The 19106-nt window shown below is 46.2% G+C and overlaps 1 protein-coding gene across 11 annotated transcripts in view; it reads left to right on the forward strand.

The window, feature by feature from the left end:
* Positions 1 to 19106, forward strand: part of FAAP100 (FA core complex associated protein 100) — a 230956-nt gene that overhangs the window by 1800 nt on the left and 210050 nt on the right. For 8 of the 11 annotated variants that reach the window (XR_008849483.1, XR_008849484.1, XR_008849485.1 and 5 more), the window contains exons 2-5: positions 4386 to 4568; positions 6204 to 6322; positions 12158 to 13047; positions 13204 to 13330. Coding sequence is in view for 1 of the 11 variants with exons in the window: in XM_056549728.1 (XP_056405703.1) it covers positions 4416 to 4568; positions 6204 to 6322; positions 12158 to 13047; positions 13204 to 13330 (1289 nt within the window). In the remaining 10 variants the exon portion in view is untranslated. Of the gene's footprint in view, positions 1 to 4385; positions 4569 to 6203; positions 6323 to 12157; positions 13048 to 13203; positions 13331 to 19106 lie in introns of those variants that run through there. The other 3 variants (XR_008849487.1, XR_008849489.1, XR_008849488.1) reach the window with 3 other exon arrangements.

Consider the following 19106-nt stretch of genomic DNA (forward strand, 5'->3'; position numbering starts at 1 on the left):
CTGGATCCTGTAATGTGGCAACATGGAATCTGCGTCAATATAGCACTTGTAATGGCTGATCGAATCGCCCGTGGCATGGCCGTGGGGATCAGATCAGCCATGGTGGAGGACGGAGGTTCCATTACCTGCCTCCGCCGCTCTCCCGGGGTCATCGAGCAGACCAGAGAAGAAAATCGCTGATAATACTGATCAGTGCCTGGCCTATGCATAGCACTGAGCAGTATAAGCAATCTATAGGGACATAAAAAGTGTAAAATAAATGTGAAAAAAAGTGAAAAACCCTCCAAAACAAAACCCTGCAAAAATCTGCAACATTTCGTTTTCTTTTCTATTTCCTCACACACATAATAATTTTTGGGGTTTGCCATAAATATTATGGTAAAATGAGTGTTGCTACTACAAAGTACAATTGGTCATGCAATTAACAAGCACTCATATGGGTCTGTGGATGGAGAAAAAATAAATAAATAGGGCTCCTAGAAGGTGAGGAGAAAAACGAAAACACAAAAATAAAATTGGCCTGGTCCTTAAAGTAGTACTCTGTGATGTCAGAGCCCCGCCCCCCTCACAATGTCACTCCCCGCCCCCTCAATGCAAGTCTATGGGAGGGGGCATGACAGCCGTCACGCCGCCTCCCATAGACTTGCATTGAGGGGACAGAGCGTGACGTCATGAGGGCGCAGGGCTATGACGTCACAAGCTCCCTGTACCAGCTCCAGCGTTCGGAACAGTTTGTTCCAAACGCTGAGCAGCGGAGTACCCCTTTAAAACCAAATGGGCTCTGTCCTAAAGGGGTTAAAGAGCACCTCCACCCTCATCAGTCACTAACATGGGGGAATCTTATTTCCACCAACATGCAGTTGCTCCATACTAATTTAGGAACTGGGGGAAGAGCTGCAGCTGTTGGCTGTCTGGGCATGCTGGGAGGTCCACAGTTTGGAGACCACTGCCCTATATAAGGAATGAAGGATAGGTAGCTGATGGCTAATTAGTCATGTGGGCGGTGCTAATCAGTGATTGGAAGCTGTGTAGTAGTGTTCATAAAGATAGCTGTCCATCACTGGTTGGACAGCCCACATGACTTACTAGGAAAGAATGAGCAGGGATTTAAATGAATAAATTATGTCAACCTGAATCTATTACCACAAAACTATAAATCAATCTTCACAGCTCCTCCTGTAATTTATAGCATGCACTGCCCCTTTGCAAAGCTGAGACCTGCCAGTGTCATGGATTTTCTCAATCATCATCTGGGAAGACCAGGTGATGTCAATCTCAAAGGTTTTAAATGCCCAGACTCATCTGACATGGGTTCTTCTAAGCAGTTGTCTAGGAATCTGAAACTGAAAATAGTTGACGCTCACAAAGCTGGAGAAGGCTATAAGAAGATAGCAAAACATTTTCAGATGTCAATATCCTCTGTTCGGAATGTAATTAAGAAATGGCAGTCATCAGGAACAGTGGAAGTTAAAGCAAGATCTGGAAGACCAAGAAAAATATCAAACAGAACAGCTCGCAGGATTGTGAGAAAAACAATTCAAAACCCACGTTTGACTGCACAATCCCTCCAGAAAGATCTGGCAGACACTGGAGTTGTGGTACACTATTCCACTATAAAGAGATACTTGTACAAATATGGTCTTCATGGAAGTGTCATCAGAAGAAAACCTCTTCTACCTCCTCACCACAAAAATGAACTTTGCAAATGAACATATAGACAAGCCTGATGCATTTTGGAAACAAGTTCTGTGGACCGATGAGGTTAAAATTGAACTTTTTCAGCCAGAATGAGCAAAGTTACGTTTGGAGAAGTAGGGGAACAGAATTTAATGAAAAGAACCTCTGTCCAACTGTTAAGCATGGGGGTGGATGAATCATGCTTTGGGGTTGTTTTGCAGCCAGTGGCACAGGGAACATCTCACGAGTAGAAGGAAAAATGGATTCAATAAAATTTCAGCAAATTATGGATGCTAACTTGATGCCATCTGTGAAAAAGCTGAAGTTAAAGAGAGGATGGCTTCTACAAATGGATAATGATCCCAAACACACCTCAAAATTCATTTTGAAAGTGTAAATGATGGAAATAAAATCTAACTTTTGTTGACATATTATAAGAATGTCTAATCTATCATTTGATGCCTTTTGGAGATTTTTCCATGTTTCCTTGGCTTCTTTATGCACATTAATACACATTTTTACCTGTGGTGCCCAAACTTTTGATCCCCACTGTATCGTTTTCTCAGCTCCTCCTGCTCTATAACATGATACCTGCAGATTGTACTGTATTGTATATATCATCTGCTCAGCTCCTCCTGCTCTATAACATGATACCTGCAGATTGTACTGTATTGTATATATCATCTGCTCAGCTCCTCCTGCTCTATAACATGATACCTGCAGATTGTACTGTATTGAAAATATCATCTGCTCAGCTCCTCCTGCTCTATAACATGATACCTGCAGATTGTACTGCATTGTATATATCATCTGCTCAGCTCCTCCTGCTCTATAACATGATATCTGCAGATTGTACTGCATTGTATATATCATCTGCTCAGCGCCTCCTGCTCTATAACGTGATACCTACAGATTGTACCGTATTGTATATATCATCTGCTCAGCTCCTCCTGCTCTATAACGTGATACCTGCAGATTGTACTGTATTGTATATATCATCTGCTCAGCTCCTCCTGCTCTATAACATGATACCTGCAGATTGTACTGCATTGTATATATCATCTGCTCAGCGCCTCCTGCTCTATAACGTGATACCTGCAGATTGTACTGTATTGTAAATATCATCTGCTCAGCTCCTCCTGCTCTATAATATGATACCTGCAGATTGTACTGTATTGTATATATCATCTGCTCAGCTCCTCCTGCTCTATAACATGATACCTGCAGATTATACTGCATTGTATTTATCATCTGCTCAGCTCCTCCTACTCTATAACGTGATACCTGCAGATTGAGCTGTATTTTCAATATTACAGGTTTCCTAAGGGGGGGGGGGGGGGGGGGGAGAATGATAGGACATGTTGGATTGCAACCCCACATCCTTTCGTTCTCTTTGGAGATAGGCCACTTCCAGAGGAGTCTGGCAGCGTCTTTCTCTTTTAGACTACATGGATGCTTTGCTGTGCCGAGGGAGCAGGTATATGTAGGGGTCAGGAGTTGTTGCTGTCGGTGAAGCAAGACTTCTACCAACATCTATTAAAGGTGTATTGGGCACTTGCATGCAGTAGAGCCAGGTGTGCCAAAGGCGTTTGGGTCCCTAGCAAAGGTGCTGTGTATATGGAGTTATGTTTTCCTCTTGAAGCTTCTAGGGTGTTTTATGGCCATGTGTTTTTTTCCCCATACGATTCTGAGAAAACATCATTATGAATGGAGTTTAATGGCATTAATGGCATATACAGTGAGAGGCATACACAGGTACACCTTTATAGAAGCCCTTGTGCATAATGGATCCCTAAGGCCATGTTCTCATGGCAGAATTTCCGTGCGGAATTTCGCATGGTAATTCCGCAGCATCAGAGTCCCATCAACGTGATTCCGCTGCACTGTGCAGACAGATGAATTTCCGCGCGAAGATGTTTCAGAAGTGGAAATCCTGTTTCTGACATCCGCAAAAAACATTGAACATGTTCAGTGTTTTTGCAGACTCCGCACGGAATGCATTGCTGTCGATGAGATGCCGCATTCCCCAGTGGTCCGGCATGTCATGCTGGCGTTCCGCTGTTGGTAGAATGTCCACACAGAGATTTTCCGTGCAGACATTCTACAATGTGAACTTGGCCTAAAACGGCCTTGTGCATGATGTGTAAGGATCCACTTTAATAGGATGGAGCTAACAATTAATGTGTTCAGGTCATTAAAGGGGTACTCTGGTGGAATATTATATTTTTTTAATCAACTGGTGCTAGAAAGTTAAACAGATGTGTAAATCCCCATTGCAAATCCCCATAGCAAACCTCCCCTGGACAGTTCCTGACACAGACAGAGGTGCCAGCATAGAGCACTGTGGTCAGACAGAAAAGAACTACACAACTTCCTCTGGAGCATACAGCAGCTGATAAGTACTGAAAGGATCTAGATTTTTTTTATAGAAGAAATTTACTAATCTGTATAACTTTCTGGCACCAGTTGACTTGAAAAAAATAGTTTTCCACTGTAGTACCCCTTTAAGACCAGTGGCGCACCATTCACTAGTGACGGATGATGAACCCTCTGCAAGTGCACATGTACAGCATCCAGGCCTACCCTTAACTTGAAAAATCCCTATGTGGATCATTGTCTTTTGTAAGCCTGATGTTTTATGTATCACACCATTTACTAAGAGTAGCTCTTTGCTGCCCTGACCGCTTTTCTGTCATCATTTTTTTCAGAACTCGTTGTTAGTTTAAAGTGATTACAGAATGTCTCAGATTGAGCATTTGGCTACATTACAGAATCCAAATGGAGGCCTGTCTGAATCTAAAGCCTGTATCATATCCTGGAATTCAGAGATCTATATCTGTAATTGCACCAGATTTGTGTATATTTTTAGCCTGGAGAAGAAGCAAATAAAGGTGAGATTTATATTCTTTGAATTTAAAGGGGTTCTCCACTGCCCTGTCTTCTGGAGCTCCACTCGCAGCGTCCGGAAGTTTATTACTCCCCCCTTCCCAATAGACTTTCGTTGAAGGGGCGGGTGTGACGTCACGAGGGGGCGGGCGTGACGTCACGAGGGGGCGGGCGTGATGTCACAAGGGGGCGTCCTCGAACACAGAAGCCCGCACACAGCGTCCGGAGTAATAAACTTCCGGACGCTGCGAGCGGAGCTCTGGAAGACAGGGCAGTGGAGAACCCCTTTAAGTATTGTTACTGTCATTTAAATAAAACTTTTGTCATGCAGATATATCAAAAGTTTGAGACAGGCTGCATAGACTTATGATGGAGCCTGGTTCCTTAAATGAGTCAGCTTGAGCACTGAGCTGGGGAGTTAAAGGAGATCTGCGGTGTATAACACTGATCGTGGGGGGTTACGAAAGCGGCTCTCTAGTGCAGGAGGCGTGTCGGCCGCAGCATAACGCTGCGGCTGACATGCCCCCTCCATGGAGAAGCAGCGTTCGTGCCTCCCCGCCTCTCCCAGAGAGCTGTATAAGGGGGGCGCATAGGGGATAAGTGTTATACACCACAGATCTCCTTTAATCACACTGCCACACGCTTCTTCCAGTTATATCTAGAGTTCGTAGGGGGTCTTCACACCCTGACCAATCAAATTTTTGACATGTCTGCTTTGAATTGTACTGTTTTAAAGTGAATGCAACTGGTTGTTAGAGCTCCAGTTCATGTAAGTTTTTCACTTTCCATCACGGTGGATGCCATTCATTTTAGTGGGCCTAACAGAGTCATCTAGGGACTTTGAGCCGTGTATGTAGATAGTGCTAATTGAGCCGAAGGCTTCTTGAATGTAGGTTAGACCAGTGGCAATTGTTCAACCCATGACTCAGTCTCAGGATTCTCCCAAGGGTCTCTAAAGTCATGACATATGTCTGTCTTACTGTTGCATATAGCAAATAGGCCCACCTCTGTGCCCACATAATACTTAGGCCTCACACTTTGCCCTTATATAGATGTTTGGGCCATCTCTGAGCCCCCTGTAGTATTATTAGGTCCCCCTGTTGTATTATTATTTTCCCCTGTAGTAGTATTAGCCCCCTCTGTAGTAGAGTTAGCCCCCACTGTAGTAGTACTATACCCCCCCCCTCTCCGCCCAGTAGTAATAGCTTTCCTGTATTATTTTTTAGCCTTCCCCCTGTAGTATTATTAGGCTCTCCCTGCAGTAAATTAGCCCCCCTATATTTTTATTACGTGTTCAACCCCCCCCCTATTATTATTAGCCCTCCCTGTACTATTATTACCCCCATGTGTTATTTGGGCGGCCATTGAAAAAATTAAGAAAACAACAAAGATACAGAAAACGCTCACCTATCACAGTGTTCCTTCACAGCTCTGCTCTGCCCTCCCAACGCACTGTCCTCCCCCTCACAGCGTCTCTCCTCTCACAGCAGGCAGCATGGTTTAGTAATGCTGCCTGTGCTCGAAAGTCACAGTAAAGAAGCTGCTGGGAGACAACGGAATGGACTTCCGTAGAATCTTTACATGAATGCTTACATAAATGGTAGGGATTTTTATTGAAAGACTGTTATTATATTTTCCAGGCAGTCTATTTATTTCCTTCCAATGTTTGGCACATTGAACTTTCTACAGGTCCACACCAGCTGTATGTTCTTTGTGCCCAGAAAGGATTATACCTTCTGGAGTGGGATGAAGATGGAAGGTGAGGTGACATATCATCGAGGCCAGTGATACCTTATATGTCCTTAGTTCTAGCTGAAATCCTGTCAGAATGGTCTAAGATTATTTTACTTTTCCATCTACCATTGAAGTAACTCTATATTGTGTCAGACGATGGTCAGAAACATTTACACTCTTCTTAAAATGTCAGAATGCTTTATGAGTAAAATAAATACTAGACAAATGAAACATTTTTTGAGGTAAAGTCTCTTTATATAATACACTGATATCACAGCTTTAATTATCACTTCTGTTTTTGTGTTAATTTAGCGTAAAGGAGTTGTTAGGTTTTGTCCACTGTTGAGAGAAATGTGTTATGCATATGCATGTTGTGTATGGTGATACACATTTTTGGTCATACCGCCCAGCACTAGTAGTGCCCTCTAGAAAATTAACCCCAACAAAAAGAGCACATACCACCAAATATGTCAAAATATATAAAATTGTGATTGAAGATACAAAAATAGAATGAAAGCATGTAAAAACAAAGTGAAACGCCACAATCTCTCACATTCATGTCCTTTAGGACATTTCTGTCCTAAAGGAAGAAAATAACCCATGGCAAAAAAACAAAGGTTATTGCTGGGGAAGACTAGACAAAAGCATATTTATCAGTGGTGAAGTTATAGGGGGGAAAGAGAGACATGGTTCACATGTAGTATGTAACACCTACAATCCTCCTAGGAAAATAATCTCAAAAATTCATATACTAAGTGACAAAACAACTCACAGTATATGCACCTATAATTGTCACCACAAAAATAACTACCATAAATTCCAAAAATAGATAAACTTTATTAATAGAAAAAATAATAATAGAATAATAATAATAGAAAAAATAAACAAACGTTGTTTCGTGGGTTTCCCCACTTCGTCAGGAGGGAAACCCACGAAACAACGTTTGTTGAGGTGCACGGGGTCTCCTGATGGTCACTAGAAGTATGCCTGTCACAGGTAATGTACTGAATTGATGTATCATTCTGATCTTATAGGGTCTATGGTTGACATTACCTTATAGTGTTATATGGAGGAGGTATCTTTGTTATATGGCATATTTGATGGTACCTGGGATCACATGCATGTTTTGGGGTATATGTTTTTTATGGGTCTGTCCAGTTGTTGTTATATTGTTCATTATTATTTTTTCTATTAATAAAGTTTATCTATTTTTGGAATTTATGGTAGTTATTTTTGTGGTGACAATTATAGGTGCATATATGGTTCACATGTAGGAATGGGAATTACATTTTGCTCGGTCGCTCTCCATTGGGGGACACCGAACTGATGGGTATATGCTCTTGCCACTAGAAGGCGCTGACACTAGGAAAAAGAATAGTCGGCTCCTCCCTGGCAGGATATACCCGCCTTACTGCAGTGAGATAACCAGTTTATTCTAGTGTCACTTAGGAGGTAGACACACATGTCTGGAGCTCTCCAGACCTGGTCTCTTATTATTTTGTAGTTAGGGCTGTTTAGTTAGATTCCTTCACTCCTTTTTATTTCCTTTTTCATTTGGGGCCACAGGAGTATGGCGCTGCCTGTTTCCCCATATGCGGCTAAGGGGCACGGGACATTGATGGATGCACCGTCAACCCCTTCCCGCCAACGGCCAGCACCTGGAGGTTGTACCCTGGATCCGGGTCCCCCACTGCCCCTGCTCGCACCGCTATCTGTAGCCTTGTATGATGCAGCATGGCCATAAGCTGGTTGAAGACGCCTGAGGTGAGTATAAGAAGCTGGCATCTGCAGGTGAGTATGTATCCCCCCCCCCCTCTCCTCTCCTCAAAAAAGGGGATTTCGTCCTTTATTGGGGTCTTTATATGTGGGGGCTGTGTATTTTCTGTACTCTGAGGGCAGCCGCCGGCACCTTGCAGCGGCTCCCTCAAGTGGGTGTGAGGGAATTGTGGCTACTGGGTGTGGGGGTCAGGCGGCACAGGGCTCCGCCTTCCTTCTCCCCGTGCCCGCGCCTGATCTTACTGTCTAATGGCGGTGTGTGGTGAAAGAATTTTCACCTCACAGCGGCGGGCATCTCCCGCAGCCATTCTCTTTAGCGGAGTTTAGCTCCGCCCCTTCATCGGGCAGGTTGGCGGTGCTCTATAGCAGAGCAGCACCACCGACCTCCATGAGCTGCGGCCCTGCGGGAACCCCCCGCCACCCGGCCTGTTTCCCTACTTAACCCCTGAGCAGTGAGCGGTTTAGCAGGCGTTTCAAGCGCACTGCTCCGCCGTCGCTCCTCTGGGGGCAGCCACATGATGGAGTGTCTGTGAGACGCCTACCGTCTCTCACACTCTCCAGTAAAAAAAAAAAAAAACATTTTTAACCTCTATTGCCAGGGGTTCTTGCTCCCCCTGGTGGAAATATCACACAACTACAGCCTTAGTAGGCCATGTGTGAGCTACTTCTATTTTATCATGCAGCCTGGAGAGGGAGTTTGGCGCTCTCTTGTGGCCAAAAATTGGGATTGCACCTAAAATTCGCTTATGGATTTGGCCAGTCGGTGAATTTTGCAGTCCTGGAGTCTGCATTCAGGGCTGTTTTCCTTGTTCAGTCACCCTGGATGGAGACCTTATATACGCTTTTCATGAGCTCCTTATGGTATCCCTCTGGCGCCCCTATTTCTGCATTGTTGCCACCATCGGGGTGCAAATTGCATCGCCGTAGCAGGTTGTAATACCAGGGATGCGTGGTCCCTTGAAAACTGTCTGAGCTATATCCAAAATGTCTGTTCCCTCATAACTTTGTAAGGGGCGTTCCTGCCGGCACTCTGGTCGCCTTGGGGTTTTTCCTTATCTGTCATGTCTGCCGGCCACCCATCCTGGGGTGTTCTTAGCATACTATTTGCTCCCCTCTCCACAGGCTATGCATCTAGTGCTCCGGAGCCTCTCACCCAGTGCTAGGTTCCGGGGCAGTATCCCTGTGTGGACAGGGTTTACAACCTCGTATCCGTGCCAAATGGTCACCTCGCCTGTCTCTCATCTCCCAGCCGCCACCTTATCGGCTGGCGCCCCGTTACCTCTCTGCTGGTGCGAGGTGTCCGAAGGCAGAACCTTTCTCTACTAGGGAACCATACCAGTCAGTCAGACAGTGGTCTGCATGGTTTCCTCTGCCACCTGGCATCCACCCGTCCCACTTCACTCGATCGTGGTATCCGCGTTTAGAGTTCCGGTACCTCACTGATGTGCGAGGTGTCCGATGACATGTCTCGTTTCTGATCCGGACCTATACCAGTAAGCCAGACAGTGGTCTGCATGGTTTCCTTTGCCTTGTCCCACGACTCACGGTGGTTGTGTCTGTGGCTGCAGTTCCGATACCCCACTGCTGAGTGCGGTATATGGAAAACTGACCCGATGTGTCTTCAGGACCCATGCCAGTAAACCAGTCAGTTGATCTGCATGGTATCCTCTGCCGTTTTGTTTCACCTCACGGCTGATGTATCTGTTGCTGCAGTTCCGATACCCCACTGCTGAGTGTGGTATATGGAGAACTGATCCGATGTGTCTTCAGGACCCATACCAGTAAGCCAAACAGTGGTCTGCATGGTTTCCTTTGCCGTCTGTCACCTGTTTTACGGCTGATGTATCTGTGCCTGCAGTTCCAATACCCCATTGCTGGGTGCGGTATGTGGAGAACTGCCCTTACATGGCTTAATGACTCTAAGGCTCGCTATCTCCTACAGACCCATTCCAGGAAGCCAGACAGTAGTCTGCATGGTTTCCTACACGCAATTCACGGCTGATGTATGTATGACTGGAGTTCCGGTTCCTCACTGCTAAGTGAGTTGCCGATGTTATGAATAGTTGTCTTCTGTGGATCCATGCCTGTAAGCCAGACAGAGGTCTGCATGGGTGCCTACACCGTCTGTCATACCTCAAATGGCTGCTGTGTCCACGTCTGGAGTTCCAGTCCCTCCTTACTGGGCAAGGTACCGATGGGATGCATGGCTGTCTTCTGTGCGTCCATGCCAGTAGGCCAGACAGTGGTCTGCATGGTTGCCTACACCGCCTGTCATACACCATAGTGCTGATGTACCTGCGCCTGGGTTTCTGGTTCCTCACTACTGAGCTAGGTGCCAATGGTTTGCATAGTTGTCTTCGGTGGAGCCATGCAAGGGCCAGACAGTGTCTGCATGGGGGCCTGTCTGTCATACTTCCAGCGACTGCTCTATGTGCGGCTTGAGTTCTGGTACCTCACTTCCTGGTTGAGGTGCCGATGGGATGCATCTTTGTCTACTTTGGATACCAGTCGGCCAGGCACTGGTCGGCATGGTTATCTACACCGCCTGTCCTACATCATACAGCTGGTGTATCGGCTTCGGCGGCCGGAGTTCCGGTACCTCACTGTTGAGTGAGGTGCCCATGAAGTGACTCGTCTTCATGGTCCTATACCTGTAAGCCAGGTAGTGGTCTGCAGGGTTTCCTGCACCACCTGTTACACTTCACTTGGCTGGTGTCCCTGCGACTGGACTTCCGGTACCTCACTACTGTATGGGGTTTCAGATGGAATCACTCGCTGTTCCCTAGGGACCCTTGCCGGTAAGCCAGACAGTTGTCTGCATATCTTCTTCTGCCGGCTGTCAGGCGGCAGTTGTTTTTGCGTCTGGAGTTCCTATACCCCACTGTTTGGCGTGGTATTTTGGCCCTGTCCCAGCGTGTCTCACGGATGCTCTACTGGATGTCAGGGATGCTTTCCACTGGTTCCATCTCTCTCAGGGGGCGGGGTTTCTTGACCTCCCCGCCTTTCCACCTTCGGGTCATCTATCTGGCATTGTCACCCCGTGGACGTTAGTTAACCACTGCCAAGGTAGTTTACATGTGAGTCGCTCCGAGTTGACTCGTGTCTTGTACAATGCGCTACATACTGGTTTACGGGGTTACCTGCTTGGCCAGGTCCCTCTCTGCATGCCTACTACTCTGTCTAAAGGCTGGTATCTCTCTCTCTCCACTTTGTGTTTCCGTGTGCGGGACCTGACATGGCCACGGTCTCCTTGCCACGTGGCCAGACTGTGTCTGCTTGGTGTTCTAATCCACCTGGTCACCTTCCCCATTCAGCTGCTACGGCAGCTGTAGTTGGGTGTCTCTCTTCCAGGTGCGGTCCCGCGCAATGTGTGCATGTGGGTTCTGGGGACCTTTTTTCTTCTTTTGCGGCAACAGTAGCATCGCTCTGTTTTCCTTTTTTGGGTTGCACTGTTGGTCTGCTGGGGCATTTCTCCCTTTCTGCTGCTCCCTTGGAGGTCTGTGTTTTCTCAGTGTCTGCAGTCTTGGTACGCCACTGTTTTTCGTGGGGTCCCCAGGTCTGTGTTCCTACATATGCTGGGACTGCTTTGTAGGAGTAGAGCTCTCCTTCTTTTGGCTTGGTGGGGGCGCCCAAAGTTTTTCGGGGTTCTTGGGTTCTCCGGGATTCCTTTCTAGGGTCCTCCGGACGTAATTCCTCGTTGGTTTCTCCTACTGCTTTGTGACAAAACTGGTTACCTCACTACAGGAGGGTGGGTATATCCTGCCAGGGAGGAGCCGACTTTTCTTTTTCCTAGTGTCAGCGCCTCCTAGTGGCAAGAGCATATACCCATCAGTTCGGTGTCCCCCAATGAAGGCTACGAGAAAGAGATTTTATGGCAAGTACAAAAAAATCTCCTTTTCTAGTTCACACCATCATGACAAGTGAAGACTAGAAATATGATAAACATTTGATTCTTACTGGATGCAACTTTTTCATGTTATCTTTATTTTAGTTATTGATGTGTTTGTGGTCTTTTGCGATGCACAACGTTTAAAATTTCCTACACTATTAAACATTGTTTTCTTTGTTATTTTTTTCATTGCAGATTATTAAAGGAACCAAGCTCTGTGAGCAGTAATGGAGACATGACTATATATCACATAGGGTGTAATTTCGCCCTTCTTCTAGAGCCATCTCTCTGCTCGTTTACTGTGGCCAATGAGTTTCTTGTCGTTGTATCGGCACAGCAGGAGAAATGGAAGATTGCAGTGATTCCAAGAGAAAACATAAACCATGACGACCCGTTCACAGCCCTATCCAGAGAAGTGAAGTTTTCTCACAGATATGAAAGGAACAGCAGTGATCTGCAGCCTGTCCTGTGCTGTGTTTTTCTATGGAAAGAAAAAGCAATAAGACCTGATGTTCCATGTAGTTTAGCACTGACGGCAGTATTATTCACTAGGCTTTTCGGAGTTGATGTTGCAATGTTGGAATCGCCCATGATTCTCTGTGGGTTCCCAGATGGTCAGGTTTTTAGTTTTCCATTGAAGAGCGCTGCGCTGCCTCAGTCTACATATCAGAACCCAACCCAAGGCTCATTAAAGCTTCTTTATCACTTGGAGCAACCTGTGGTTTCCATTGGTACCATAAGGATTGGACAATGTGACCCTAACACTAAGCATCCACCTGAAGGACATAGAGCCTGTGACTGTTTGCTGGTTGTTGGCCAAAAAGGCCTTATGGTGTCAGTAACAGGTGATGATAATCCAGATGCTGTCTCCTGTACATATACAGATTACAGATTACCTGCTCCAGTGTGTGGGACCTCCTATTCAACATCTGGTGTCTTCTGCTGTACATCCAGCGATATCATCTATGTAACTATATCACCTCTGGAGAAAGAAACAGCCACTAATACTGCAAGCTCCACACTGTCTTCCATCCGTCACAGTATATCCATGATAGTGGCGGTATCCCAGGTCTCCTCACCTGATGGTAAGTTATTAGGAAACACTTATTTCACTGTAATCCCCAAGATCAGATTTTTTGGCCCCAAATAGAATTCACTGTGAACACCTATGCTTTGTCTGTAGTCCCACACTTTTTTCATTTATTCATTGTTGTGTGTTTTAATTTTTTTGTTTCCGAAAGACTCTCGGCTAGTTTCTTTGTCTAAGAGGGGACGTCTTATGCTTTGCAACTTAAATCGGAAAGGAACTGAAGATCATGGACAGAGGATCAAAGAACTGTTGTCTGGAATTGGCTCAGTGTCTGAAAGGTGGGGAAAATATTAAGACTCTTAAGGGTGTATTCACATGTACAATATCCTGCGCAGGATTTAATGCTGCAGATTTCAATATAAACTAAATAACTGAACACAGATTTAAATCCTGCCTATCAAATCCGGCGAATCAAATGTCCACAGGTTACTGTACATTTGAATAGACCCTAAAGAGGACCTTTTGGCATCCTTTAGATAATTTAGGGGACAGGTGTGTGACTATAATATTGTCTGTGTTCAGTGCGGTTACGTGTGGCATGCATTCAGTGCTAGCTGCGCTCTCACAAGTTCCTGTTCAATGACGGCAGCAAATACACGCCCATGGACATCAAATATTCATGCCCCCTTTCGATATATTGCATCAGTTGTCTGAGTTGCTGCAAAGTGCTATTTCTCAGGAATGTAGGATGATCCACATGCTTTAAAAAGGTATTTGATCAGATATCTAAGGGTCTACTATAGTGGATGAAATAGTCACCATTCCTCAGAGCTAGTATTGTAAAAAGGAGAGAAAAAAATAGAGACATGGAGATATACAAAAGAAAACTTCTAACGTCTTCTCATTCTAATACCCAGAATTCCTGCAGAAACATTCCTGTCTATTCTCATATAGTGAAGACAAGTTGTGGAGCACAGAACAGATTCACTCCCATTTCATCCTGATCAATTTAAAGGGGTTATCCAGGAAAAAACTTTTTTTTATATATCAACTGGCTCCAGAAAGTTAAACAGATTTGTAAATAACTTCTATTAAAAAATCTTAATCCTTTCAGAACTTATGAGCTTCTGAAGTTAAGGTTGTTCTATTCAGTCTAAGTGCTCTCTGATGACACGTGTCTCAGGAACCGCCCAGTTTAGAAGAGGTTTGCTATGGGGATTTGCTTATAAACTGGGCGTTTCCCGAGACACGTGTCATCAGAGAGCACTTAGACAGAAAAGAACAACCTTAACTTCAGAAGCTCATAAGTACTGAAAGGATTAAGATTTTTTAATAGAAGTAATTTACAAATCTAGCAATGAAAGAAGGTAAATGGCACTCACCAGTATCGTGGTATAACAAACTTATTTATTCCATAAAGTGCAGCATAGTAACAGACAAGGCAAGGGAGGACTTGGACGCCGTCCACGTAGCGGTGATAGCTATTTCGTGCGCAAGGCGCACTTCCTCAGACCACTCCCCTACTACCGCCGGAACTCAGGTTAAATACCTGTGCTCCGGTGCAGATGGGAGTATCTCTTAACTTACATCTGTGCAAAGGGACATAGAGAAAAAAAAACAAAGTGAAACACAGACAAGTTAAAAACAAATACAACTTTGCAGAGAACCAGAAGGAGATGCAGGTATAACCTTTTAGATAAAAATTGCTAGGTCTACCTTATCATTCAACCCTATAGTGCCTTGTGCCTTAGTGCGCAAAATCCATCTTGTTTCGCTCTGGAGCAATGCTTTTCTCCTATCACCGCCGTCTTTGATGTTAACTCTTTCTATTCCGAAGAATTCCAATACTTTGGAATCTCCATTGTGTTCTTCTAATACATGATTAATTAATCTTGTGGATCCCTTTAGCGTTTTCAAGGAATGGATGTGTTCTCAATTAATCATGTATTAGAAGAACACAATGGAGATTCCAAAGTATTGGAATTCTTCGGAATAGAAAGAGTTAAGATCAAAGACGGCGGTGATAGGAGAAAAGCATTGCTCCAGAGCGAAACAAGATGGATTTTGCGCACTAAGGCACAAGGCACTTTAGGGTTGAATGATAAGGTAGACCTAGCAATTTTTATCTAAAAGGTTATACCTGCATCTCCTTCTGGTTCTCTGCAAAGTTGTATTTGTTTTTAACTTGTCTGTGTTTCACTTTGTTTTTTTTTCTCTATGTCCCTTTGCACAGATGTAAGTTAAGAGATACTCCCATCTGCACCGGAGCACAGGTATTTAACCTGAGTTCCGGCGGTAGTAGGGGAGTGGTGTGAGGAAGTGCGTCTTGCGCACGAAATAGCTATCACCGCTACGTGGACGGCGTTCAAGTCCTCCCTTGCCTTGTCTGTTACTATGCTGCACTTTATGGAATAAATAAGTTTGTTATACCACGATACTGGTGAGTGCCATTTACCTTCTTTCATTGCTGCATTCATATGGACTGTTTTCCAATAAATTGAGCACCCCAGTTGGGATTCACTGCAGTCGTCATTTCCAACACAGGTGCATATGAACTTGCCAAAAGCCACAATAAGCAGTGCTGTGCCGAACGCTATCCCTGCATTTACCTAATTTACAAATCTGTTTAACTTTCTGGAGCCAGTTGATAAATAAAAAAAAGTTTTTTCCGGGATAACCCCTTTAAGGGATATTCCTGCCTCTGAGAAATTATTAAAATTCAGTCAGGGTGATATAAAAAAAAAAAAAAAAAAAAAAAGCCATACTCCTCCGGTCTGATCCCCTGCAGATCCCATTCTGATGGCTCCCAGTCCCCACCACTCACAGATAATTCCTGGTTCCTGTGACACATTAACCCTGCAGGAACTGCCCATACAGCCAGTCTGCAGCATTGATGCTCCTCTGCCAGTGACTGGCTGAGCAGGCAGTTTCTGAAGGATCAATGTTTCACAGGAATCAGGTAAGTGGGGGGGATCAGGAGGTGTCAATATGGCATCTGGAGGGGTTTAGACCAGATGATTAAGACTTTGTTTTTATTTGATATCACCCTGACAAAATTAAATAATATTTCTCTATCGGCTCCATTGTGGGACATAGACCATGGGTGTATGCTGCTGTCACTAGGAGGCTCGACACTATGGCAACAAGAGAAGTCGGCTCCTCCAAGCAGGGTATACCCGCCCACAGGCACCTGAGGTAATCAGTTTTAGCTTAGTGTCTTAATGATGTGGACATGGTCTGGAGTTCTCTCTAGACCAGGTCTTATGTTTTATTATTTTCCTAGTTGGGGATGTGTTAGTTTTGTATTCCTTTTTCTTTCATGTTTTCAGGTGGGGATTCAGGAACTGCGGCTCACTGTCTCCCCATTGCGATTGAGGGGGCACAGACATTGCGTATATGCGCTGTTAACCCCCTCTCGCCAACGGTCAGCACCTGGGGTTGTACCTCATGAGTCCGGGTCCTACTATTTAGTAAGTTCTTCTGACTGAGGTGGGTATATTCCCTTTCTCCTAGGTACAGCCTTGCAACCTCTGGAGACCCTCACTTTTTGCCCACTTTTTCTCAGGGGCTGGCCTGGACAGGGTTTTTTTCTATATTTGTTGCTGGGTTGAGCATTTTTGGACTGGGGCACAGCTTTATTCAGAGGGCACTATACTTTTCACTCCTGAACGATATGTGTGTGTGGTGTGTGTGTTTCTTTAAGCATACGTAAGCATACTTTCGCTTTCGGCAGCAGTTGGCTGCCAGCGGCATCTCGCTCGTGTAAGCTCGGGGAGAGGAGCGGGCGTGGGCACATTACTGACCTTGTCAGAAGCTGAGGGCGCTATAGCTCCGCCCCCTCTGTTGGGCTTCTAAGAGGCGCGAATTAGCCTCCAATCAGCGCTGTGTTCGCGTTGTGAGAGGCAGGGGCCAATCAGCAGTGCGCCTGCTCCTGGCCCGCCCCTCTTTTTCTATTGGCCGGCATTTCTCCCTTCTTTGTCTACACTAGAACGGAGTCCTCCTCACAGCAGCTGCCCTGGGGTCACAGACTTGGGCTGCACAGACAACTGGAGCGTTAGTTCATCATTTTGTTTGTAAAAGCTGTAATTCCAAAATGTCTGGTTCTGTTGAACCCATTTGCTCCCTCTAAACAGTTAACTGGAGTGTTAGCCACTCATTACATCTGTAAAAGCTGTATCTCAAAAATGTCTGGTTCTGCTGAACCACTTGTTCTGCCTGCTCCACTGCTCCCCCAGACCCCCCTGCTATTCTACCCCGGTTGTCTACCAGACCCGGTGGGTTCGGCCGCCCCTCCAGCCTGGGTTCTCTCCCTCCCCCAGTCTATATCCGACTTGGCTCAGGTCTCCCAATAGGTGGTGACTGCATTGGAGAGGCCCTCCCGGCCCTCCGGAGGGTCCCATTCTCCTCCTATACTGATGCTCTCGAAGCGTCATGGGGGTGTTTTTCATCTGACTCATCCTCCGAGTCTTCTGGCAGGCACGGGCGCTCCCCTCACAGGCATCGCTCCATTACTCCGCCCTGTGGCAAGCGTCGCTCCCCTAGAGGACGATCCCATGGTCGCCGCTCTGGCTCTCCAGACCTGCGTACCTGGTCAGTCTCCCCCTCTTCCAGGGCCACCTCACACGTTCCCATTCACCTGGAGAACTTGTGGATGCAGTTTCCAATTCGGCCTCTGATTCAGAGGACCACACGGATGTGTCGGACATGGTGCACTCATTGGTCTCGGCCACAAGAGACACCTTCCATCTAGAGGACCCAGGAACTTCGGACGTGGCTCCAGAAGTTTCCTTTAATCGTGCCCAACCTCCAGGGCTGCCTCACCTCATTTCCATTCTCCCGGAGAACTTGTGGATGAGGTTTCTGATTCGGCCTCGGACTCAGAGGACCACACGGATATGTCTGATGTGGTGTACTCATTGATTTCGGCCATAACAGACACCTTCCAGCTAAGGACCCAGGAACTTCGGACGTGGTCCAGAAGTTTCCTCTCATCATGCCCGACCTCTTCCAGGGCTGCCTCACCTCGTTCCCATTCACCTGGAGAACTTGCGGATGAGGTTTCTGATTTGGCCTCCGACTTAAAGAAACGCACGGATGCCTGATGTTGTGTACTCACTGGTTTCGGCCATAAAATACACCTTCCATCTAAAGGACCCAGGAACTTCGGACGTGGCTCCAGAAGTCTCCTTTTCTTCGTGACCGACTGGCACCCAAGACCTCCTCTCCAACTGTGGATCTGCCAGTCTCCCGCCTCTCTAAGGCGTCTATCGGACCTTTGGCTGATGCGGCTGCCTTCAAGATCCAGCCGACATGAAGGTGGAGACTTTGGCAAACTTTGCCTTGATACAGCAGGATCTTCCAGCTTTTGCTTTGGCCTGGGGGTCAAGGGCCCTTTCAGTATAGTCTCCCAACTCCGCCAGGGTAGTCTTCAATATCCCTCTGGAGGATTTATTTAATCTAGCTCCCGATGCTCCACAGCTGGAGATTTTCTGTTCCATGCGCAGTCACTGTGCTGCCTTGTAACCACCGTCCAGGTGCCACAAGCTACCTGGTAACCACCGTCCCTCCATGTGGCTTAAAGCTTGGAATGTGGACTCTGCCTTCAGGAAGTGAGGAGTCGGGCGGAAAAGAGTTCTTTATTACCTCTGGATAAGGCTCACAGAACCGCTTTCCGTCGTAAGTCCTCCTTTGGGTTCTGCGGACCTTTGGTGCCAACACAGTGTACCATCAAAGGGTCCAGCCGGGTGCCTTCACTGGAAGAGGGCTTCCTCCTTCCGGACCTGTCCCTCCCGTAGGTCGGCTATCCGTTCAGGCCGTTTTGCGGCCCCATCAGGCACCCGTTGGCCTTCCTCGATCTGATGGGTTGCCCCCACCCGCCGAACTTTCTCGGGTTGTTGGTCGCCTCTTACTCTTCCGGGATGCCTGGACTACGCACATTCATTGTCCAGGTTCCTTTGTGGTCCCCAATATTGTCCAGGTTCCTTTGTGGTCCCCAATATTGGTTCTTGAGTATCTCAGCCAGCATCTTCTGCTTCTCATTCCGAATGGAGTCTCTCCGTTCGGTGCTGGCGTCCCTGGTTCATGGGGAATTTTCGTTCCTCGGTGGACATCAAG

This window comes from Hyla sarda, chromosome 13 (assembly GCF_029499605.1).
Source record: "Hyla sarda isolate aHylSar1 chromosome 13, aHylSar1.hap1, whole genome shotgun sequence".
NCBI lineage: Eukaryota > Metazoa > Chordata > Amphibia > Anura > Hylidae > Hyla > Hyla sarda.